General features: G+C 40.1%; 1 protein-coding gene across 3 annotated transcripts in view; it reads left to right on the plus strand.

The window, feature by feature from the left end:
* TMTC1 (transmembrane O-mannosyltransferase targeting cadherins 1) overlaps window positions 1–26642 on the plus strand; it is a 272519-nt gene that overhangs the window by 112308 nt on the left and 133569 nt on the right. For all 3 annotated transcript variants that reach the window (XM_058743207.1, XM_058743208.1, XM_058743209.1), the window contains 2 exons: window positions 9868–9949; window positions 12319–12422. In XM_058743207.1, coding sequence (XP_058599190.1) covers window positions 9868–9949; window positions 12319–12422 — 186 coding nt within the window. The remainder of the gene's footprint in view (window positions 1–9867; window positions 9950–12318; window positions 12423–26642) is intronic.

The raw sequence follows: 26642 nt of genomic DNA on the forward strand, positions 1-26642 counted from the left end.
GGCCTTGGCTGCAGGGAGGTGATCTATTTCAGGAGGAGCCCGTGTCTGCAGGAAGCCCAGGCTGCCAAATGTCCTCCTTGGCCTCTGCACGAACTCTGTACACGAAACCAAGTGTATTACAGAGCTTCAGGGTTTACTGTCTGTTTTTGCAAGTTGCTTCAGAGCATGTGCCTGACGGCCCTGTCTTGGAATTGGATTGGAGAAAGTGGCTTCATAAAGGTTTGAGACTTCTTCTGCCGCATGTCTAAAATCTAAGCTGTCTGCATCTGTAGCACACACCCTAACCTAAGTTACTCACCCACTTACAAGCGTAAAAGTGGGATAGAGTTCTAGCTGGGCTGACCTGGCCTGCGTTTTACATGGATGTAACAAGTGCAAGAGAGACCAGGAGAGCTGCAGCATAGGATGACCCCCAACCCTGCTGGTATGGTGGCCCAATTTATGTCCTGGGTGTTGACTCTAAGGTTTGAAACACCTAAGGAGGAGGTCACAGATGGGACCATGGGGAGACACAGTCCTGCTCCAGGTACCAAAAGAGCCCAAGTGACAAGCTTGATGCCGGGTAAGGACTGGGGAAGGCTTAGGGGAGAGGGAGCTGCCTGGGTGAGATCCCTTGCCCATTTTTGTGGCTGAGTAAAAGGGAGATGGAAATGACATCAATTATATATGGGGATATTCTACTATTGTTCAAGCCGCCATGGTTTCGAAAGTTCCACTTTCACATTTCCTTATTTACATTGCAGACACTTGACTCTGACACACTGAGGGTGCACCAGATACAGGAGAGGGGCTGCTGTGCTGTGTTTGCAGGGAGCGTCGTTGTCCTGGGCGGTGTGATCACTCCCCGTCCCTCTGCAGCTTCCTGGGCACCTCTCCTCTGGGCCCCTGTTACCTTCCCCGCTCTTCCATCTTCTCTGTCCCTCCAGACCCAGGTCATATCTCATGTGTTCCCCACAGCTTCCTCTCCTTTTCCAGCCCATGCTGACTTCTTACCTTCCAGATCTCTTTTCATCCTTTATTGTGTGCATCTGTCCTTGGGGCAGGACAGCAAGTCCAGAAAGGCCATGTGGTGGAGTGTTGGGCAACAGGCTCAGGAAGCAAAATGCATGAGTACAATTCCCAGTTCTGTTCCTTACTGGCTTTGTGGCCCCAGGCAAGTTCATTCACTTCGTTATGCTTCAGCTTCCCCTTCTATAAAATTTTTTTTGATGTTTATTTTTGAGACACAGAGCATGAGCACGGGAAGGGCCGAGAGAGACGCAGACACAGAATCCGAAGCAGACTCCAGGCTCTGAGCTGTCAGCACTGAGCCCACTGTGGGACTCGAACTCACGAACCGTGAGATCATGACCTGAGCTGAAGTCAGCCACTTAGCCGACTGAGCCACCCAGGCACCCCAAGCTTCCCCTTCCATAAAATGAGAATGGAAATAACACCTGCTTCAGGGGTGCCTGGGTGACTCAGTCAGTTGGGTGTCCGACTTCGGCTCAGGTCATAATCTCACGGTTCGTAAGTTCGAGCCCCGCATCGGGCTCTGTGCTGACAGCTCAGAGCCTGGAGCCTGCTTCGGATTCTGTGTCTACCTCTCTCTCTGCCCCTCCCCTGCTCTGTATGTGTGTGTGTCTCTCCCTCTCAAAAATAAATTAAAAGGCATAAAAAAAACCCCACTTGCTTCATAGTTTGTTGTTGTTTGTGCTGAAAGAGCTAATATAAGTGGTTAGGACAGTTTCTGGCCCATGGTGTACATTCAATGTTAGCTATTATTTAAGTGTTAAATGTCTGCTTTTATTTCTTTGATGTGTTGTTTATAGGACCTAACTCAGTGCCCAATATTTTGCCAATTAAATATTACTGTTGGAATAGCTTGTCATTTTTCATAGAGATAAAGTTGCAGAAGGCTTTTTGTTAATTTTCTAAATTGATCAGGTATGTATGGTATCCTGAATTATTATCCTTTTAAACATGTGTTATTGACATGTTTGTACATCAGAGTAGTGTTTGAAATCCAAGCAAAGGGAAAGTGAAAACAGAGATTTAGTTGGCAACGATGTGAGAGCTGGCAGAGCATTGGTGATTAAGGGTATAAGCTAGATTGACATTCTGACTCTCCTTGCTTATTACCTGTGGGAGCTTGGGGCAAGTTTCTTGACCATTAATAGTTGGTTTCCCCATTGGTAAAATGAAGCTATTAATAGTGCACATCTTCTAGGATTGTGCTAAGGATTTATACATAGGAACTGTGCTTGGGTACCATAGGCATTTACTCAACGTCAGCTATTTTATTGTTGTCATTGTTAACAGAAAATGTGTTTCCTTGGTTTACCAGGACAGTCCCAATACCAAATACTCTTTTTCACTAGCTGAATTGTATTTGAATTTATCAGCCCGTATATTCCAATAAGAGGTTCAGAAAAATATGATTATAGTATCATTGGCTGTTTGTAATCTTCTTTGTGCAAAAGTTTACTTGTGTACCCACACCAATGTGTATTGCAAGTAGCAGTGATTTCATTTGCATGGGTTCTTTAGAGTCTGTCATGTGCAAGAATTTTGGACTGGTAGAAATAAGGGAAAACTCACAGCCAAAAGGCATGGAATTGGCCATAAAACATCCTGGTTCAGGATCCACTGCTCACTAGGTCTAGATATATGGGGATGGTATTCTCTATTCTGCCAACCACATATGGATCTTTCAAGGATTAAATGTTAGACTGGACTGAAAAGCCCTTTGACATAGAAAATGCCATACAGATGCATAATATGTATATTCTTGTAATGCATTTTTATTTTGGCAATTTAATATTCTGGTTAGTAGAAAGTTTTTATAGATGCCAAATTAATGGCCAATTAACACATAAGTGAAATACATTAAGAAAAGACTTAACAGTAAATTAGACTGCTAAATAAATGTAATAACACATACTTTCTTACTTATCCCTAGCATAAAGCCTACCTACTTAGACTAGAACCTCTCATATCTGAATCTGATATCTCAGAAACTTCCAGAATCGCTGCTGCCTACCATTCCCCCATTGGGACTGCTGGGCCCTTTGCTCTTTGTTATGGACCACAGAGTGGTTGCTGTAGCAACATCATATAGTGTCAGTTTCTGACAGAAATCAGATTGGGTCATCACGATGTGAAGCCCTTCACGGGCTGCTCACTGCTGTTAGAATAAAGTCTGAACTCCACAGTGGCATGTGAGGGTCAACGATGAAGTGCCCCTGCCTGCCTCTGCAGCCTCCCTGTCTGTCACCACTCTGCCAGTATTAGATCCTGCAGCTAGAATGAACTTTGATTTTCTTCATTTTGCTTGCCCTCTCTCAATCCTAGGCATCTGTATACGTATCTTATTCCTTCTCTCCTCACCTAATTCACTTCTCATCTTCCTCAGGTGTCAGCTTCATTGTCACTCTTTTGGGGCATCCTTTTCTGTCTTAACTCTCTGTTCCTGCTTGCCACTTGTCTCTGTGGGCTGGCTGGCTGATTGTTTCACAGTGCAGTGACACCTGCAGAGCTCTTCACACTCTCCTTTTGGCCATCTTTTCTCATTTAGAATTTCTGAATCAGCCCACAGTACATGGAGCTTGCATTTCAACCTGCAGTAACCACTACATGCATTCACCTTTAAGGACATAAAGGGTCTTCATGAAAGACCCTTTAAAGATTATGCACTGCCTCAGTTCATTCATTTGTATGAAAAAACCTGTACTCAAAGTTTCATTGTAGACTTGTAGAGTGGTTGAAGATGCAGAGGATCATTTTTAAGTAGAAGTCATTGTGTTGTTTACATGCAGAAATGCACTTAGTAAATAATCTATGTTGAAAGTGTGCTAAATAAACCAGCTGTATTTTACTTACATGGCTATAGTGAGTAGTGGATGCTTCAGATTTAGATTTGTATCTCACCTCTGCCACTTGCCAGCTGCAAGATCCTGAAGAAGTTTTTCCTTCAGCCTCATTCACAAGATGGAGACGAGCATGGCTCATGGGCTAGTGTGGGATTGCATGAAACAAAAAAGGTGCATAGCACAGTGAGTGGCACATATTCAGTGCATTAAGTATTCTCTATTATGAATGAATTGAAACTTTTCTGGGACTGTTAATGACAGACCAGGATGATACCATCAGAACTGAATTTTTGCTGTTACATGTAGAAGAAATAAAAATTGGGGTCAGCGACTAAATGTAGCTGGAGACTAAATTCATTTTAGAAGGACTATAAAGGAGACCCTAAGTTTAATTAATAAAGCCTAAACTCATTGATTTTTGATACCTAAAGACCCTGATCTTATGCAAATCAGTTTCTGGACTTCATTTTTTTCTCCCTAAAACGCCCTGAACCATTCTGATCCCTTCCAGTTTTAACTTTGATTTTCAGAATGGTTAAGAGAACTGAAATGATATTCCCTTATGTCTTCTTTGTCTTTATTTCCACATATTACTTTGTATATAACACAGAGGTTGGAGTTTAAAATTTCTGGAAGAAACTTTACCACAGCCACAGAATGGGGTATTGAAGGTCAATTGGGGTTTTTGAATAGCTGGAACTGAGAAATGCATCTTATCTTCTTAGAAATGTTAGCTCCTTTCCTTCAGACTCTGCATTTGAATATCAAAGGACACATCAAAGGTTGTTTCACTCCTCTTCAGAATGCCTTTGGTTATTTAAGATTTAGATGAGGCACTTTATGGGTTCAAGGAGAGTGCATTAAAGAAGAACCCAAAGACACATAAGTTTCTTTTTGTTGTTTTGTTAATCTGATAATCTTTTCTAATGTGAGCCTTGTCTTTGTTACTTTGGTCAAGTAAAAAGAAACAAAAACAAAAAACCATTTTACTTGTGTTTCAAATGGAAGCACATTCCTGAATTCCTATTTTAAAGAGCTCTGAATTGGGCCGCCTGGGTGGCTCGGTTGGTTAAGCGTCCGACTTCGGCTCAGGTCATGATCTCACGGTCCGTGGGTTCGAGCCCCGCGTCGGGCTCTGAGCTGACAGCTCAGAGCCTGGAGCCTGTTTCAGATTCTGTGTCTCCCTCTCTCTGTGACCCTCCCCCGTTCATGCTCTGTCTCTCTCTGTCTCAAAAATAAATAAACGTTAAAAAAAAAATTATATAAAAAAAAAATAGAGCTCCGAATTTAATTTAAAAAAAACAACAACAATTGGTTGTAGTATATGACTCTTTATTAATCTCCTTTATTACCTTGAATGAACAAGATAAATTAAATTAGTATGACTGGTGTTCTAGAAGGAATTTTGTATATAGCTTAATGGGAGGAAAAATTTTCCTTCTACCCTTCTAGCTTCTTTGCTTTAATAATTAAGTTGGCATAAAATAGATTAACAGGAGAAAACAAATTTCATTTCATATATGTGGGAGCCCTATAAAAATTTGAGACCCACAGGCAAGTCAGGCAGTTGAGGCTTACTTGCCTTCCTGAGTTAAGGAATTGGATAGGAGCCTGACACTTTGAAGGGGAGAAGGGTAATTCACAAGACAATAGGAAGAGCAGATGTTTGGTAATTACATATTTGCTCTTTCGGACAGATAGGTCTTTCAGTTCTCTGGTATAGCTTTCTCTCTGAGGAAGGCCCCCTCTCTAAGGGAGAAATAAAAGGTTTTCTGGAGTCTGCTGGGTCTTGATTGTCTTCAGCTTAAAATAATCCACATGCCAAAGTGGTGAATTTTAGGGTCATGTATTCTGCTCCCCTTCAAGCAGTTTATAATTTATTGGTATAATGTTAAAAAGTAGCAACTCTTTGTATCTGAGATGTCTGCCACAGGAGCTGGTATTAAGGCAAAAATAAACAGATTTTTATAGATCCCTAGAAGGGCTGGAAAGTATAATATAACATTTTATTTAAACCAGCAGGATTTAAGGCTAAGGGAAATAGTACCATCCACGTGATTTTCCTCCTCCAGCTTGCTGTCTATATCCCAAACTGAGCATTCTTATTTTGCACCCTGGTCTACCATTGGAGGATAAGGAACACACAGAAAAAAAAAAAAAAAAAAAAAAAAAACAAAAGAGAGAGAGAGAGGGAGGGGAAGTTGAGTGGAGGCAGGTAAATATTTTAAAAACTCGGTTTGGGTCTGTAAGCATGTGTTGATCATTGTGTTATATAAATTATCCACTGACACAATAATTCTGTGTCACCCAAGTTCAGTGGCTTGAAATAATGAGCATTTATTTAACACTGAAGATTATGGTGGGTGATCCAGGGTGGTTGGTTGTCCTGGTCTCAGCTGGGACCTCCCTGGGATTTGATGACTGACAAACTATGGAGGAAAACTTCAGGAAATCCCATTTAGCTCTGAATATTTGAACGCAATCAACTGAGAAGGTAAATGTTAATAGAAAATTTGATGTCAGAAAAATAGAAAGTACAGGATGTAGGGGAGCACAGGTTAGGGAATTTACTTTGGATAATCTTGGTCTTTTGCTTTTATTTGCCTAAAATCAGAAATTGTTACAAATGCAGAGGTGATAATGCCAACACCCCAAACTGATGTTAAAATATTTTTTTCATGTGCAACTGCAGATTATGAAGGGTCTCTCAAGTCTCATAGTTGAACTAACAATTGCTTCCTCCTAATCCCTTGGCATTTCTTTTTAAATTTTTCAGTAGGGTTCTCTCTGTTTTTCTTCAGTTGTCACTTTATGATGTCATCAGCTGGTGAGAATATCCAAGGATCACAGTACTTTAGACTAAAACCATTTAAGTCCAACTCTCGCTGATAAAAGAAGGAAACAAAGCTCCTTGTGGACTTGTTACAAGTCATATAACCAATGAATTGGAAGCACAGGAGTAGAACCCTTAGCTCCCATCTTAGAGGGTTCCTCAGTGGTTTGATTTTGTTGTTGGAATGTTCTCTGGGTCACAGGGAAAACAGCAGAGACTGAAATTGAACATTATCAGTGGTGGTATTTGCATAGCGCCTTTTGTTTATAAGGCACTTACAGATACTTAAGCTTGCAATTGAAATGAATAGCTGAGAGAATCTGATAGAATAGCCAAGTATTACTTCTAGTTTTTTGGCCTCTTTCTCTGTAAAAAAGGAATTATAATATTTTTCCTCACGGAATGGTTGTAAGTAGTAAATAATTACAATTGAATCACTTAGATTTGTGTCTGGCATATATGAATTATTTGGCATTTTAATGATGTTAATAATAATATTGTCATTATTTGTTGTTGATGTTTGATTCTACTTTACAGACCATACATATGTCATAAATTCGTGGGGAGAATTTCACTATCTAATTTTATTGTGAATTGGGTAGGAGGAAGGGATACAGAGAATTCAGCTCTTGGAGTACTTCCTGTATGAGCTTAGGAATCTCAGCCTCTGACCTAGTGTTTACCAAAAAAGGGCCCATATCATTTTGGCTTATTTTCTCTTTTAATATTGGACAGAAACTAGAAGTAGAAATCTTCAAAGAGGTCATTTTTCAACAGTGCTGTATGTATCATTCTAGGCTTTCATTGCTTTGGGATACTACATCTTAAAGAACAAATTATTTGATGTCTGAAAGAGCTTAACCTCTTAAGGAAATGAGATTTATCAGGGAGGAAAAATTTCTTAACAAAGGGACACTTTATAAATATCACTCCCTGAAATAACCATTGTAGTGAGCTTTCAGCGAAACAAATGCAGAATTTGGGAATTTGCCTAAGTTTAACATTGAAACAAAAACAACACCCTAAACCCTACGGTTTGTTGTTTTTAGAGAGGAAGCCACTTCTGACTTTTAACACTGTGCTAAAATAAAGCAGCAACAGAGGGAACCTGAGAAATGAAGCTTCCAAGAGCAGACCAACCCAAGAAACACTTTTTCATTCATATGTGTCGCAATTTCAGCCCTCCCCAGCACCTTTTTCCTTCCCGCATTGCTATGCCCTCCCTGCTGCCATTTACATTACATCCTGTAAAGGAACAGCAGAAATATCCAGGTTGATCTTTGTTGAGTTATCCTGAAAATGATAGTAATAGTGGAGGCAGAGCTGAGACGAGACACTTACCAGTGCTTTAACCTTTTTGGAATCATAGATCCAGTTGACACTAAAGATCAAAGCCAAGGATTTTGCTTCAGAGAAATGCACAGATGAAAACATACACAAATCTTGTGTACAGATTCAGGAGGTGGTGGACTCCCTTAAGCCTATTTTGGGGACATTAGTGATGCACCTGTGTTGTGAGAGCAGACAGTATCCCTGGCCGTCCTCCTTGCCAAGGTTTAAGTGCAGTGCTTGGGGATGGATCCAGTCCAGATTTTGCTAAAAGCTGACTCTAGTGGTTTTTTGGGGGCTCACCTCATTTTCTCCACTCATTAAAAACTTGAAAGGTCAGATCCACAGCTGTTTCTGAACCAGGAAGAGGAAAAGGGAAGCAAGAAGAGAGGACTTGCTTCTGAGTGACATTATAGTACCTCCTTGCAGTACCATTTGGACATATATGTTTTATAAGCAGTTGTCAAGATAGACGCTTTTTTGTGATAGTAACCCACTCAGGCCTTATAAAGGGATCTCTCTCCAATAGAATATTGGGGATATTGAGAATAATGGGAATATTCCCGTTGTGTAAAGGGACCTCATTCAAGTGCAGATTTTAAGAGATTCTGGGAAGAAATACTTTGAAGAGAAATTGGATTAAGTAGGGTAAAGGAAAAAAATGAAAAAGGGTAGGGAAAATAAGGATGAGGTGGGAACTGCTTGCTGGATTAGATGATTCGATTTGACTTGTTTCCTTCACTTTGTAGATTAACATACAGAAATTTGCATGTAGGTGAAATGACTTGCTTTAGGTTTTTGCTTGGGGTTTGTTAATAACTTTCTCTTGGCTTCCCTTTCATGGTCTTTATTAAAACCAGCCAATCATGTGCCTTATATGTGGAAATATGGTGCTCCTACTTTGTACAAGTGAGTGAGCTGTGGCAGACGCAGAGTCCTTATAACTTCCTGCCCCTCTAGAAGTTGACATTCTTGTAACCTAGTTTGGTTCCAGAGGCCATAGGCAGGTGAGAAAATTGCCCACTGCATATTGGGGAGCTGTGATCCCACCACTGATGCTGACTACCTTTGTTACCTTGGGTAAATTTCTTAACTTGGGCAACCTTGGCATCCTTTATTTTTTTAGGGGTAAGATATTTGTGAGATATTTTGTAGGTTGAAGACATAGTGTCTCTCAAATTAAATTAAATAGCTAAACTCTTAATTTGTTTAAGATCATCCAGGGGCGCCTGGGTGGCGCAGTCGGTTAAGCGTCCGACTTCAGCCAGGTCACGATCTCGCGGTCCGTGAGTTCGAGCCCCGCGTCAGGCTCTGGGCTGACGGCTCGGAGCCTGGAGCCTGTTTCCGATTCTGTGTCTCCCTCTCTCTCTGCCCCTCCCCCGTTCATGCTCTGTCTCTCTCTGTCCCAAAAATAAAAAATAAAAAATGTTGAAAAAAAAAAATTTAAAAAAAGATCATCCCTTTGACCAGTGTAACCCTATATTTGCCAGAATGCCTGGGTTATTTGGGTAGATGGGCTAGTAATATTCATACCTAACAGTGCTAGGTCCTGCTCCATTTATTCTTTCATTTTTGCCCACAGCTTTTCTGTGGAGTAGATATTACTACTATCCCCCTTTTTATAAGTGAGGAAAACAGATGTGCAAAGAAGTTAAGAAACTTGCTCCAGGCCTTCCAGACAGTAAGCAGCTGTGGGACTGAAACCCAGGTGGTCTGACTCCAGGAGCCATGCTCTTAGCTATGATCCTTTCTAGTCTTTTCTCAAGCTATGACCTGTTCACATTGAATGGAGAACATTATGTGTGGTGGACTCTAAAACTTACTTAATTTTTTTTTTTTTCTGTCCTGTTTCAGGTACTTGACAGCAAGGACCAATAGAAATTTCCTGCTTACCATGAGGCCATTCTTAAAAAGGGCCACTTTGGTCATAACTTATGTAAGTATAGATATGCTTCTGAAATATCTGATAAGAAGTGTTTTATTTTAACTTGGCTCAGAGACATGATCCAGATTATTTAATAGAATCAGCAATATATTCGAACAACATGATGTTAGGCTCAAAGAGTTTACATGCCATAAATGTTACAACGCCTTGGAAGGTATGTATGAAAGCCTTCTGGGAATATGGTAACTCAAAGACAGACCGGATGAATTATAGTATTTTGAGTCCCTTTCAAGGTGCTGATCCTGAATTGTCTCAGTAGCACAAACCTGGCTGTATCAGTTATCTATTGCTGCAAAACAAACCACCCCCAAACTTAGTGGCTTAAAACAACAACCACATATATTTACCCCGAATGCTTTAGCTTGGACAGCATCTAGCTGGATGGTTCTAATTGCTCATCATGATTTTTGACTGGGGTTGCACAGGCAGGTTCTTGTAGCTGTCAGCTGGGTGAGGTTATCTGTCTGTGGTATCTCCTTCTCTAGAGTCTCTCCCTGTGACCTCCCTCTAGCAGTGTAGCCAGGACTTTTTTTTTTTTTTTTTTTTTTTTTTTTTACAACATGTCAATTGGGTTCTAAAAGAATGAGCCAAAAGTTGCAGGACCTCTCAAGGGTGAGGCCCAGAACTGATGCAGTGCACTTTCTACAACATTGTCTTGGTCAATGCAAGTCACAAAACCAACTTAGATTTAAGAGGAGGGGCAGTTGGCTTCATTCTTGATGAGAAGAGCAGAATGTACATGCAAAGGGGGCAGGAATTTTTGGTGGCCATCTCTGGTGACAGTCCCAATAATTATTTTCTTACATTCTTGGATTCAAGAATTCATGATTAGGAGATCAGTCTGTTATGCCACTGCTGTCTCCCATAAATTTCTGTCAAAACTTATGATAAATTTTGATAGGAAACTTACAAAAAAGTCTTTGAATTGTAATGTCACCAATTAATGTGATTTTCTTCTTGATGCTAAAGCGTGTTTATGGAAGAAGAGCATGGAAAATTTCAATGAAGGTGGAGAGCCTTGACTGGACAGTCTCAACAAAAGGGACAAAACGTTTCTCTAAAGTGTTCCCTAGTATCTTTGCACAGAGCTAGGATGATTCATCACTGGTTTCAGAAGTGATTTATTTTCTTAGAATTGTATGGGAATGCAAGTAATCTGACATCATTGGCGTGATGAAAGTTGTAAATTATTAATCCCTTTGTTCTTTTAAAAATTTATTATCAAAGCCCTTTCTACTATTTATCTTCCTACTCTTCTTGTTTAATTATCACGGCTTTTTTCCTCTTCATAGTATTTTAGGGAATTTATATTCTTTCAGGATACGTGTGCTGTTACATTTGTAGTTGATATTTTCCATTATAAAGCCTGTAAGAATTTAACTTCAGTTTGAGCAGGACATTGCGAGTGTTAAGACGATTTTTAATTGGCTGCCTAGGCATTGTTTACCGTTGCTATGCTTTTGGCTGACACCATACTTTTATTTTAGGATTTTAGATTTGAGGTTATTTATATAAAAGATATTTATAAAGGAAGTCAGTGATATTCATGGGGAAAAAAATCCAGCCTTAACTACCTCCAAAATTAATCCTTTAGCTTTTTTATTCAAGCAAAGGTTTTCCTCTGACTTTAATAAAAACAATGTAATTGGTCCTGTTGAAATGAGAAGCATCTGGAAGGCCTGTTTGGGCGAACTCTCCTCCCCACAGAAATGTCTCTCCTTCTGGCTTTCTTATTCACCTTGGCAACAGGATAGCACCATTTAGTGATAGAATTCCAGCGGGTGACACAAAAGCTGTGCCCCGGAATTTGTTGAAATAACCCTTCATGAATGTTCTCCTTCAGGGCATTGGAGGGTTGGAACACTTCAAATGTGTTTATCCAAAACCCAGTAGTATTGTTTATTGTATTTTAAATTAACTTTCATGGGGCTGTTTAAATGGAACGGTTAAGAAAGCGGTTGGACAAGACATAGATTCAACTCCTGGATCTTGCAGTTTATTAACTGTGGGGTTCTAGGTAAATTACCTGGAAGCCTCAGCTGTCTCATCTACCTCTAGGTTCTGTGAGGCCGCAGGGAAGATGGAAACTCTTTAGCTCAGTGGATAACAGCTGATAAATGCTTGATACTGAAAGCTGTAATTAAGAATTTGCTTGCCTCTCCCTCAACACCTTCATTGTTTATACTCTTCTCCTTACCCAGCTGTTCCCATCTTGCTTACTCATCTTGAGTGTTAGGATTTTATAGAAGTGCTCATTATGAAACAAAATATTTGTAAAGCATCTGGAAGCGTCCTCCAGAAAGGTGGGGCTTACGCCCAATGAGCAATGACTTTCTTACCAAATCTCCTTTTCTTTGAAGGTGATTGTCGTTTTGTACTTCCGTCTGTGGATAATGGGAGGATCTATGCCCCTCTTTTCAGAGCAGGATAATCCAGCTTCATTTTCGCCTTACATTCTTACAAGGTCAGTAAACATATTTTTGTTTAACTTAACGTGGTACTCATTCAATTGTTTTAAATAGTCTTAAATGAGAGTTTGCCTTTGCCTTTTGAGGAAAGAAGGGTTGTATTCCATCCTGGGGGTGGGGGGGAAACTACTATTCATACATTTGGAATTCGTTTCAGCGGGTGGTGCTGTGTTGCCAGTCTTATTGCTACTGTTCCCATATTGGTATGTATTTGGCTATTCAGCAAGTATTTTGTTGAGCACTTATGATCAATGGCAAATGTCTACTGAGTGGCCTATATGGCAAATGTTACAGAACAGTGCACCACCAAGCCTATAGAGGTTGACTGAGTATTAAAACTATTTGTAGAATCAGTGGAGAGGTTGAAAGTGGAAAACAGAAATGAACGATTTTTGCTAAGATAGAGCAATTCTATCACACTATTTGTCTTTAAGAGATTTAGAGATATTGGATTAAGAAGTGATGTTGATCAGGGGATCTGATTTATTGAAAAGGTTTTTAATTCCTTACCTGTTCAGTCAGCTGTGGTGTCCTGCTAAGGCTTTCAGATATAATTATATTTGGCAATTTTCATGACTTTTCTTCAGGATATATTGCTGCTATTACGTTAAAACATTAAGATGCACCGTTATTAAATTTTTATAGTTTTATATATACCTTTTCACATATAATATTTTCATAATAGTAACCTTCACTCTTTTTGTGTTTGCAAAGACACAATAAAACTTAAATTAAACCTTGACCTATTGCCCATTTGGCTTACTTGTATCTTAGGGACAGCACATTGTTGGATTCTGTTTCTCGGCCGGGCGGTTATCTTTGCTTTATTTGACTCATTTATCTAATTTGTTTTAATTGATACATTTCTACTTGCTTTGCCTTTTATGTTTTTCTTTATTTTCTTCTTTTTCAACGACAGTTTCCCTTTCAAAAAAGATAACTTCCAGTTTGATTAATCCGTTTTTACAAAAACATGTCACAATTGTTTCTATTTACTTCTGTCATGTATTTATATTAAAGAATCTTGACTCTGCCTTCAGAAATCATATGATATCCAGCCTCGAGTGTTGGCTTATCTCTTCGAGGTAGTCTGGAGCCTTATACATTATTGTTTATACCTTATCTTTTTAAAAATGTTGTTGTTTGATTAATCATGACATCTTTAACCCACTTTTTATTAATGTTGCAATCTACTTGTCCTTTTTAGTTCTCCCTGGCTTTCAAAATTTCTGGGATCCCTTTGTGGATATTTTTAGCTCACTGATAAATTGTTTCAGTTTCTGTACCTCCTTAAATAGCTACATTAACCTCCAGAACAGAAGGTTCTGAACTCACCAACCAATTATTTCATTCCTGTCTCTGTCATCAGTAAACAAGTGCCTGCCCCACGGTTCTTAGTGTCAGGACAAGGTGCCTTTGGTCTCTGACTCACTGCCTTCCTACCTGTACTGCTTAGCTGCTGGTTGCATTTTTTATTTCTTCTGGTGGCAGAAAAAAATTCTTTGGTGGAACCTCTGGCAAAATTAGTACCTTGGGCCAGTCACTTGCCAGCTTCTGTCTTTCACTTTCAAGGCATATGTATCCTTTTTCAGAGGGATCTGATACATATTTCATTTAGGACTTTATATGACTCCATCTAAGTGACTGTTCTCAGGTGATTCAATCAATATGTGATAGAACACAATATCCTCTTTTTTTTTTTTCTTTCAAAAAACATATCTTTCTGTTTTTGTGTTTCATGCTTAAAATACATAGAAACCCAGGGACATTTCAATGACAGTTCCTCTAAATGGCTTTTCACATTCCTCTAAGATAGCTGCATTATAATTGTCTCTTTTGAGCATCCAGAAAATTGTCTTTAATTCCTTTCTCAAGTAAGGTTTCTATTCTGCTTGAATAATTGTTTGACCTCTGGTAGGCTGATGATTCTTAAATTGGATTACCTTGGTCTGTTTCCTAGTCCTGTTGGTTTCTCTTTTCTTCTCATTAGCTGTGCAATTTAGCTATGATTTGGCTGGCTCTGTGAGCCCGTCATTACTAATCACAGGTTTGTCATTCAGCTTTGTCAATCTGTCTCATTAATGCCTCACCTCTTTCACTGGGTTTGTAAATTCTGAACAACTTTTGTAGCATCTTTGCTTCCATCTTGCAAGTATTTTATCTTTTAAAGTTTCTATAATAACTTATTCTATTATCAGGTGAGAGTTTTCAGACTTTTTCTTTAATAATTCCTATAGTTACTAATTCCATGTAGTTTTAAAAAAATCCTAATAGTTTTAAGAGTTGCTTGGTCAAGTTTTCCTTTGTTTCAAATGATTTCCTGTGACTTTATAGTTCTGAGATTCCTTCAGTTTGCTTGTTTGTTTGTTTTATTTCTTTATTTTGAGAGAAAGAGAGAGCACAAGGGAGGGGCAGAGAGAGGGATAGAGAATTTTGGGCAAGCTCAATCCCAGGAACTGTGAGATCATCACCTAAACCTAAGTGTCAGATGCTTAACCAACTGAGCCACCCAGGCACCCCCCCTTCACTTTTACATAATCTATTTCCATGTAATTAGCCAGGAGGAAATACCCTGTCATTTTCTATTTACCAACACTGGGATGCAAAATCATTGTGGTTTGCTCTTGAGAATAGTTTGTTAAAAATTATCAAAGATGAGGGAATAAGACAACAGATGACTGTGTGACATTTACTGTAATGTAAGACATTGTCTAACAAACCTAGAGGAATACAACTTTGATTGACTTATTTATATCTATACTACTATATTTTACAACTCTGTCAACTTAGAACTTAACATACAGAAATATGATAGCAGTGATTATTTCTTTTCTCTCTAGTAGGAAATAAGCCTTCAAATGTTACAGTTTTATTGCCTTGTAGGACATTGGACAAACTTGTATCTAATTTACCAATCTCATTCCTTTTTGTTTTTCATGAACATTGTAACACTAGTTTTTCAAATTTAATTTGTATATATTGATATAAGTATACATATATATGCATAATAACAGCTTTGCACTGTTATGCCCAGAATTCGTGATCCCCAAAGACCCGCCAGGGAGCCGAGTCTGATGTAAAAGCAAAAGAACCTTTATTTGAGCTAGCTCGAGCTCAATCCCCTACCTGCACCGACGCAGCGGTGAGATACCTGGGAAAGAGAGTGAGTTTCAAAAGGACAAAGGTTTTATTGGGGCCTAGGGGCAGTTGGTGAGGTAATGGCTGTGGCCTCAGCCGATTGGCTGGGGAAGGGTCGGAGTCCTGTCAGGCAGGTGAGCGGGAGGTTACTCAAGGGGAGGAGGCGTGGTCAAGGTGAAGGACACAGAACAAGATGGAGTTGGCCAGCGTAGGCCCGCCCTTTCAGCAGAGGTACAATTTTCATGGCATACAATTCACCTATATAAAGTATACAATTCAGTGATTTTCGTTATGCTCACAGAATTGTGCAACCATCATCAAAATCAATTTTAGAACATTTTCATCTCCCCAGAAAGAAACCTTATATCCTTTAGCTGTCCCCCACTCCTAGACAACTTTTTGTCTCTGTTGAGTTACCGGTTCTGGATGTGTCATACCAATGGAATCAAATAATCATGGATCTTTTGTGACTGACTCCTTTCACTTAGCATAGTGTGTTCAAGATTCATCCATGTTGTAACTTGTATTCATACTTGATTCTTTTTTAATTCCCCAGTAATACGTCATTATATGGGTATGCCACTTTTTAATTTTTCCTTTCATCTGTGGGCATTTGGGTTGTTTGTACTTTTTGACCCCTATGAATAATGCTGCTGTGAACATTCATGTATGAATGTTTGAATGTATGTTTTCATTTCTCTTACACATGTACCTAGGAGTGGGATTGCTAGGTCATATGTATTAACTTTGTATTTAACTTTTTGAGGAGCTGCCAGACTATTTACCAAAGCAGCTGCACCATTTCATGCCTGCAGGGCTTATGTGAGGGTCTAGTTTCTCCATATCCTCACCAACACTTGTCTTTTTAATTATCTTTCTGTTGTTTTAATTACAGCCATACAAGCAGGTATGAAATGGTATCTCATTATGGTTTTGATTTGCATTTTCCTAATGGCTAATGATGTTGAGCATCTTTTCATATGCTTGTTGGCCATTTCTGTATCTTCTTTGAAGATGTGTCTATTCAGATTCTTTGACCGGTTTTTAATTATTTTTATTATTGAGGCATTTTATTATTTTATTACTGAGTCTTTTTATTACTGAGCTGTATTAGTTTTCTATATATTCTAGATATAGATTGCTTATCAGATATATGATTTATAAACATTTCCTACCTTTCTATGGGTTGTTGTTTCACTTTCTTGATGGTGTCCTTTTGAGCACAGATGTTTTTAAATTTGATGAAATTCAGTCTATTTTGTTTTTGTTGCTCATGCTTCTATCTAAGAAGGCTTTGCCTAACTCAAATTTTCTTTTAAACTGACTTTATCAAGTTTCTGGTTCCCTTATTAAAAAGTTATACACACCTTTATTTTCATTGTGTATTTGTATGAGGATTAAGGTTTTTAAAAATATTTTGAAAACCATACATTGGTACAGTTTATGTTAACAGTAGTTTGGAAGCCATTTAGAATTTGACTTCTTACACCTGATCATTGGGCATGTCAGAGCACAAGGTAAACTGATAAAGAATTGGAGGATCATCATTATCACGATACACTGGCAATGAGGCTCTTAATTTTTCATCTTTCCATTTTAACCCAAACATTCAGATTGTATTAGCTGTCAAGAATTCTGTGTGACTGATCAATAACTTTTTCAACTCGTAGTTAATTGAGATTGTGTGGATCAGTTGAATGGCATGAGATTGAATTAAATGTTTCTACCTTAGGCCTGAGAAGAAAAGTGTAAGAATTTAAAGAATGGAGGAGATACTGTAGTTTGACTGCACAGCTTTCTCTGGACAAGCAGATTCCCCCAGGCACAATTGTCCAAGCCAAATAACCTAGTAATCATGACTGACTACTACCTTCCTATTATTCCTCACCTCTAAGCCATCACACAGTCCTGTCCCTTTGATCTTAATGTTGCTAGAATTTCTTTACTTACATCCACCCCTGCTGCTGCCATTTTCATTAAAGTCCTCATGGACTCTCTCCTGTATTACTGAAATCCTCGTAACTTGTCCCCCTTCCTACAGTTTGCTCTCCTTGGATCCATCTTCCACACTATTTCCAGATGGTATTTCTCACTGGCTTGCTATTTTAAAAGTCAGTGGTTTCCTGTACCTCTAGAATAAGCAGTAGGAATTTGGCCATAGCTATTCTCTTCAGGCTTATCTCTTGGTACCCCACCACCTTCCTCCCTAACCTTAGCCATTAACTATCCTAATCTGCTTCAGTTCCTTAAATGCAGCCCTGCCTTTTACCTCAGAGTCTTTTTACATGGTGCTTTTCCAGTCCTATAATGCCCTTTCCTTCATTCTTTAGCCATTGTTGATTCTAGATCTTGCCAGAACCTTCTTACCTCCAAATCTTGGCCACATATTTTTTGTGTCTTATTACACTTTACTTTATGGACTATTTACTAATTTTTATTTCCCATTTTTTTTTTTAATTTTTTTTTCAATGTTTTTTATTTATTTTTGGGACAGAGAGAGACAGAGCATGAACGGGGGAGGGGCAGAGAGAGAGGGAGACACAGAATCTGAAACAGGCTCCAGGCTCCAAGCTGTCAGCACAGAGCCCGACGCGGGGCTCGAACTCACAGACCGCGAGATCGTGACCTGGCTGAAGTCGGACGCTTAACCGACTGCGCCACCCAGGCGCCCCTTCCCATTTAAATATATGTTTCTCAAGGGCGGAGACCGTATCATATTCCTTTGGATCTCCAGCATATTAGCCAGTGCTAAGCCCAGGGCAGAGCCACAATAACTGTTTATTGTATAATAGATGAAGACATGATTAAATCTACTCTCATACGTCTGTTGCATCTATAAACATGATACCTACATTTACCTTTCTGCCTCTAATGGCCACTTCAAACCACCACCTCTGGATTTATCCTTGCCTTGCTTTTTGGCATTAAGACATTTTCAGCTGGATATGCCTTTGTACACTCCAATATGGAAAACGTAATCTTACTCATTTTATCATAAGGCATCGTAGAATAACTCTGCTCCATCATGAGAATGACCCATAGAATGTAATGACATATTTAAAAATGCATGTGATTATGGAACCCCAATATCATGTTGACTCTTCTTTGAGATTTAAAGAAAATTGGCTCAAGTCTTTTCCCACCTGCTGGGTGTCCATTATTACCCTCTCCTGATTTTTAATCCTTCCCAAGAACCTTATCTTTTCATGGGCATTTCCCATTTCCTTTTCCTGCTAAACTTCCCACCTCACCCATGTTTTACTGCCTGTGGCCATTCCCATTTCCTTTTCTTGTGCCAACCAAGATAGAGATCATAGACCTTTCACCTTAATATCCCCTGAAGTATCACTTATGTAAGGCATTTGCATATAAGAGATTTTACTGAAATGTGAGGACAAGTGAGCAGAACTATATTGTAAAGCCATACACAAATAATTTATAGTAGACATCGTTGTATGACAGAATCCTTCAGCTACTCCTCCCCTGGGGAGTTCTCATTGACTTTTTTCATCAGGTCTCTGGTCTCAGTTATATATTATTTATTATTAGTCCTACCTCTTGCCTACTATTCCCTATTCTTTTCTTCCTCCCTGCAAATTTCTAATAATTTCTTATACAACCCTAGACTGCATAGGCCATCTCAGACTAAATCATCTCTGAAACCATATATACTGATGTAATAGTAAGCTCCAAAATGGAAATGGCTTGACATTGAGAAGGTTTAGTTTTTGATCATAGGGAGATGGCTGTGGATTCTGCCACTCCCTAGGGAAGCTCTCTTCCTAGTGCAGCCCCTGGGTTTTACACTGCTTGCATTTTAGAGTCCCACCATCTGGAATGACTATGTCAGTGTAGGCAGAAGAAGAGAAAGTCGGAGGGTCCCATACATCTTATGTTGAAACTTTCAAATACATAACAGTAGAGACTGCTGTAACAAACTCCCATGTTTGTTCCCATCACCCAGTTTCAGCCTTTATCAACTGTGTTCAGCCTTGTTTCATCAAACCCCCCACACTTACAACCCCTCTCCATTTTCCCCAACCATGACCAAACAGTTCTGAGACCAGTCCCACATATAATGTCAATTCAGTTATCATTATTTCAGTGTGTAGTGCCTCTAAAACATATTTTAGTCCATTCAGGCTGCTCTAACAAAATCCCATAGACTGGGTGGCTTTTAAACAACAGAAACGTATTTCTCTTAGTCCCAGAGGCTGGAAGTCCAAGATCAGGGCACTAGCATGATCATATTCCGGTGAGAGCCTTCTTCCTGGTTCCTAGTCCCCTCCTGCTCACTGTGTTTGCTCATGGTGGAAGAGGTGAAGGAGCTCTGTGGCATGTCTTTTATGAGAGCACTGATCTTAGCTCTTTTTTTTTAATGGTTATTTATTTATTTTGAGAGAGAAAGAGTGCACACAAGCAGGGGTGGGGGGGGGCAGAGAGGGAAAGAGAGAGAGAGAGAGAGAGAGAGAAAGAGAGAGAGTCCCAAGCAGGCTCTTCCTCGTCAGTGTAGAGTCTGACATGCGGCTCTGTCTCACAAACCGTGAGATCATGACCTGAGCCACAATCAAGAGTCACACACTTAATTGAGCCACCCAGGCACCCCAGGGCACTAATTTTATTTCTAGGGACTCTACCCTTTTGATCTAATCAGCTCCCAAAGGCCCCACATCCTAATACCATGACATTAGGGATTAGGTTTCAACATATTACTTTGGGACGGGGGTGGGGGTTCACCCAAACATTCATACCCTAGCAATAGAATGTCTTTAAAAATATAACCACCAGGGGTACCTGGGCGGCTCAGTCGGTTAAGCGCCCGACTTCAGCTCAGGTCATGATCTCACACTCCATGAGTTCAAGCCCCGCGTCAAGCTCTGTGCCAACAGCTCAGAGCCTGGAGCCTCCTTTGGAATCTGTGTCTCCCTCTCTCTCTCTGCCCCTCTCCTACTCATGCTCTGTCTCTCTCTGTCTCTCAAAAATGAATAACTGTTAAAAAATTTTTTTTAAATATAACTACCATATCTTAATGATATCCTAAAAATATTGTCATTAATTCCTTAGTATCATCAGGCATTCATTTAGCCACACACCTTATCAATATCATTTAAGCTTCAAGAGATTCATGGCACCTGTGCCCCAGGTACTGGGAAATAGTGTCTCCTCAGTACTCAGGGGAAGGAGAATTAAACAGACTTAATGAGTACATAGCTATGTGTCTGATATAACCTGTGATGGTATTTTCTTAAAAAAAAGAAAAGAAAATCAAAAACATGTTAATAACATGTTCTTTCCCCCCCCCCCCCACTATAATCGTGTATCCATAACAATTCTCAGGCATGTTTCCTGAACCACTACAACAGAACATCTCAGAGTCTTGGGGCCCTCACAGCCCCCCATCCATTTCCTGTTTGCCTGTGACATCTGTTTCCCAGTCTAAGCCCAACCCATTCATGAAGGCTCAGGTAAGTGCTAGCTGTTGCAGGAAGGTTTCCCTGATAGAAAACTCGTATGACTGCCCACCTCCCACAGCTTGTACATTTAGTTATTTCTACCAGAGCGTGAACTGCTTCAGTAAGATTGCTCCTTTCTTGACATTTAGGACCTGGTGTGTTGACTTAGAAGGGGGAGGGAGCCTCGAGCCTGGCAGCTTTGCAGTGGGAGCATTTGTCAGAGGAATAGGTCTAGGGTAGGTGGCTGGGGTGACCTCGGGGCTGGTGTCTTCCATTCAAGAAGAGAGGTGACCACTTCATAGAAGTAGGTATCAGGAAGTTGGTTAGGAGAGTGTTCTAAAAGCAGACTTGGGGTATGGAATAGTTTTGCTCATAGCTCTGTGAGCAGTGGCTGCCTTGGTGACTGTTAACGCTATTTCATTATCTTACTAGGCTTCAGCTCGGAGACTGGCACAAAATCAATCTTGAGTGTATTGTTGAGTGGATGAATGGTGGTCCTGGTTATAGCACCCAGTGAAAGGAGTGAGCCTCGTTGAGGTGCCTTCTGAGCAGATTGTTGCACACCTGGTAGTTCCCTTCAGGAACATGAGAAGTGTGGTTGTAATTATCAGTTGCAGCCTCCCCCCAACTCAATGCCTTGTTCAATTTTCTGTTTTCAAAAATATCTGTAAGGGTTTGTTTACTTGTAACTTTGTACAAGCAACAAAATGTTTCCTTGAGAATGATGGGATTTATGCTGTGGGATATCTGGTCAATTTGCGTGATTACACATAACACAACAATACAAATACAGCGTGGTGGCTCTGGCGTTAATTTTCATCTCCTTCACTGTGAGGTGGTGAAGCCCTTAGCCAGGAGTGTCTAAGGGAACTCGCTCTGTGGGACCCTCTGTCCCCCTCCTGTTTGTCAGCTTGGCTCTCCTACTTAACCTCCTGTGCTTTCACAGTTCTTGTACTTTGAACGTCTAGAAAGCTTGGCTATAGCTGTGACTTTTTAAACCACTTTATAGTTCAGGAAATTTTGCCTTCTTATGTCCAAATCCCTCCATCCCTCCCATCCCACATGGAATTTCAGTGGGAACAAGGGCCAGAAGGTGAAAGAGAGGGAATAGAAACAAAAACATGTTCTAAAACAGAGGGACAAGAAATAAAAATAAAAATAAAAATAAATATCAGGTTAGTGATTTGGGAAATTTGAGGTTGGAAAATTTTGTGATTGGATTTCAGAGTGGAAAGTGGCTAGAGCCAAGGATTGAGTTATGGGTTTGTAGCAAGAATCCTGAAAGAAAAGTTGAGTATGGGAGAGGTGAAGGATGGGGCTGAGGGCCAGTGTGATGTCTAGATCTGCACTGGCCACTACAGGAGTCACGAGTCACATGAGGGTACTGAGCACTTCACATGTGGCTAATCTGAATTGAAATGTGCTGTGATTAAATAAAAGTCTATGTAGGATTTTGGAGATGAAATCCTGTAAGAAAAAAAGAAAGTACAATATAATTTTTATATTGATTATATGTTGAAATGATACTTTGAGTATATTCATTGAACAAAATATATTACTAAAATTAATCATGCTTGATTTTACTCTGTGTAAATTTTACTCTCATAGAAAATTCGAAATGATGCATGCTTCTTTGTATTTCCGTTGGGCAGCCCTGGCCTAGAACCAGCACTGGGTCTCTTCCGGAGGTCTCTTCCTCACAGGAGGACAAAGGATGGGTGGGGTGGCGAGGAGTAAACAGCGTGTGGAGCCCACACCACACACTCCACAGCCTTCCTCTGCCTCTGGTTTGGGTGGTTTCTTTCAATCTGCCAGCTCAGCTGATTCTGAATGGTAGGATTTGTACTGTACTCCACCTTTGAGTGTGAAGGTTCACTTAGAATTTGAGTCCCATCTGAACAAAATGTCCTTTAGAACCCAAGACCGTGGACACTTATGATGCTTCTTGTAAATTACCACCGAAAATTGTGCCCTGACCGCAGCCATCCAGGGCCTTTATGATTGTACTCCAGCCGGATTGCCAAACCTACATGTGTCTCCAAAGCACCTGAGAATCACACTGAAGTATCAATTCTGGGGTTGATTCTGCTTCAAATGCCCTAAGATTCTGCTTCAGTGGTTTCAGTGCACTTGCATTTGAGAAACGATGGAAGAGGTTTTCGTGCAATTTGTTCCAGCACAGAATTGTCTTTTGGCCCAGGATTTACTCATCTGTTTACGGAAGTCTCTTCAGAAATGTGATACTTCGACATTCAATCTTGTAAATCTTTGATTAAAAATAAGAACAAAAGCCTGAGATAAGTATGGCTTCTGCATAGGGCTGGAGCCTGCGGAAGAAATAACATAATGATCTGCTATTAAGGCCCCTCTTGGTGGCTCCTGCCTAGTAATTGGTTTTCCATCCACAGACTGGAAGGGGACAGGAGGTAAAGCCATGTAGACTTGATGGAGGAAGTATTGCCTTTATAATATTGTAAATGGTTGTCTTTCAAATCCAGGAAATAGATAAAATGGGATTTTCAGTGAAAGAATATAAAGGCCCCCTATCAGCATCATGTATTTTCATGAGGTGTGGTCCTGGATAAGCAAATAGAATGTATCTACTTAAGTGGGTAGATCTGTTTCTGCTGTTCAGAAACATAGACAAAGGCTTGTATTACTTTGTAGGAAAACATCAAGATACAAAATAATAAGATGAAGGTAGAACTCAGCATCTTCTTTCTAAAGAAGCTTCTTTTTTTCTCTTTCCATTTTTTCAGTTGGTAGTTTTAAATAGGCACAAACAAAACCTTAGGTTTTGATTGTTACAGTGTTAGGGCACTATGCCGTCCTAATCTTTATAGCTCTCTCTAATGTAAGGGCTACTTCATAATAAACTCTGAACAAATTGAATTAAAATTTAAATTATCATTTTAAAATGCATTGTGTGTTCCAGGTGAGCTATGCAAAATGAGATGCTCTGTTCTTGGTTTAGCAATTAGCAGGGCCTTGTTTTTAGAAGGTCTTTTTTATTATTTTTATTTTTTTTAACGTTTATTTATTTTTGAGACAGAGAGAGACAGAGCATGAATGGGGGAGGGTCAGAGAGAGAGGGAGACACAGAATCTGAAACAGGCTCCAGGCTCTGAGCGGTCAGCACAGAGCCCGACGCGGGGCTCGAACTCACGGACCTCGAGATCATGACCTGAGCTGAAGTCGGCCGCTTAACTGACTGAGACACCCAGGCGCCCCTAGAAGGTCTTTTTTAAATGAAACTGTGTGTGTGTGTGTGTGTGTGTGTGTGTGTGTGTGTTTTAAAATGAAACTAAAGTCATTCTGATATTTAAATCAGTGATTACCAAACTAGGGTGAATATCAGAATTACCCGGAGAAGTATTTACAAGCAAAGACTTCTAATTCATGTCACAGAAATTCTGAAAGAATTAAGTGGGTAAGAGAGTCTTGATTTGACCAGCAGCCTAAGTGGTTCTGGAGGCAGGTGTGTCGCCCTCTTTGAAACCCTCAGGTGTAAACTATGTCCTCTGTGGTTGAAGACCTCTCTGCAAGGAGACTCTTGTCTCCATTATGGATTTTGTATTACGTTCATAGAAAGTAGCTTTTTTTTAGGAGGTTGCCTGGGGGGCTCAGTCAGTTGAGCCTCTGACTTCAGCTCAGGTCACGATCTCGCGATCTGTGGGTTCGAGCCCGGATGGGGCTCTGTGCTGACAGCTCGGTGTCTGGAGCCTGCTTTGGATTTTGTATTTCCCTCTCTCTCTCTGTCCCTCCCCTGCTTGTGCTCTGTCTCTCTCTCGTGCGTGCTCTCTCTCTCTCTCTCTCTCTCAAAGATAAGTAAACATTAAAAAAAAGAAAGTAACTTTTTGGGATGAAAGAGGTTATCAAGGCTTTGAGAGTAGTTTTCCCAAGTGAAATGGCTCTATGTAATAGTAGTTGACCTAATTTATCTTGGACTCTGGAATGAAGGACAGAAATACAAGGAAGAAGAAAGGGTGGCAGCCAGAAGGGGCAGCTTATGGAGGTAGCCCACGTTACCTCTAGGTTGTTGGAAATTGTTGGTCTGGATCACTTATGGATACTTCACTATAAGGGGCTCTTGGGTGGCTCAGTTGGTTAAGCTTCTGACTTCAGCTCAGGTCATGATTTCACGGCTCATGGGTTCGAGCCCCACATCACGCCCTGTGCTGACAGCTTGGAGCCTGCTTCAGATTCTATGTCTCCTTCTGTTTCCCTCCCTCCCTGACTGAGTGAGCGACTGCTCTCTCTCTCTCTCTCTCTCTCTCTCTCATAAGTAAATAAACAAACATCTAAAGACACACCAAAAAACTATACAAGTCTTTGGGCATCTGACTCTTGATCTCGGCTTGGGTCGTGATCTCATGGTTCATGAGTTCGAGCCCTTTGTCAGAGCCTGCTTCGAATTCTTTCTCCTCCCTTTGCCCCTACCCCACTCATGCTCTCTCTCTTTCAAAATAAATAAACAGAAAAAAAAAATAAATCTACATAGTGTTTCCATTATAATCTTAAATCCCTGAGAAGCTGATAAAAATTAAAGAAACAGTTCTCTTCTTTTTTCCTAACATTAGAACATAAAGACAAAAATTGCTTTTCATAATGAGTAAAATGTCAAGCCTCAGCTTTTTATGTAAGGATTCTATTTCTTGCTGTGTGGTGCTCTGACAAACATTTATATCAGTGCAGTCATCTGTTTACTGTGCTGTAGCTGGGATCACACACTGGTTTTAAGTTTTTGTCAGCCCCGCTTTAACCAAAAGTTAGAGTTTTGGTTGTTTGTTTGTTTGTTTGTGTTATATAAAAACTGAAGTTCCTCTGGGCTTCACTGTTCAAGAAGTAAGTCAGGGTCTCAGGCAGGCTCTTCTCCATGAAACGCCAATATTTGATCCATTATATCTCCCTTCTGTTCTCCCTGTTAATAAAGATGTGCTAATGGAAGACTGTATGATGCAGGGGGGTGGGGGTGGGGGGTTCCATGTGAAGTCCCCAAACAGTGTCTTGTGTATAGGCTCTGCTGTGGGGTTGCTGCAGGACACTGAACAAGTCACAGCCTCCTTTAGGCTGTTTCCCAACTGCAAAAAACGAGGGTAATACCCACTTCATAGATATTGTGTTGGGATCAGCTAATCCTTATATGCAAATACTTTGAGAACTAGAAAATGCTGTACATGTTTAAGGGAGTTTTAATGCTATTGGATGTGGTTCATTAGTATACCAACAGAATTCTTGTATGGAAATCTGGAAATCTATGCCTGCTGCATAGTAAGCAGTTAGTACATGTTTGCTCAGTGGAAGGCAAACCTGTGCTCCATGAGAGAAAGCATGTTGGTTTGAAATAAAGGTGTTTGTTAAATGCTTTACAGAAAGAAACAGACCTTAGGTAAGAAATGAACCAAGTATTTATTTTGCAGAAGGTGTTATTTACTTCTTTTAAATGGGTGTACAGGTTAGAAGTTGTTGCTGACAGTTTTACATGTTGAAATTCATTTTTTCTATCCTGATGAAGTTGTCTCTGCTAATAAGATAACTGTATTAATGGCACATTAAAAAGGTCAGAGAGACTTAATGACATTTCAGATTCACTTTATCGTTTATCCATGGTAACATGAGTTCTCA

This window comes from Neofelis nebulosa, chromosome 8 (genome assembly GCF_028018385.1).
Source record: "Neofelis nebulosa isolate mNeoNeb1 chromosome 8, mNeoNeb1.pri, whole genome shotgun sequence".
In the NCBI taxonomy this organism is placed as follows: domain Eukaryota; kingdom Metazoa; phylum Chordata; class Mammalia; order Carnivora; family Felidae; genus Neofelis; species Neofelis nebulosa.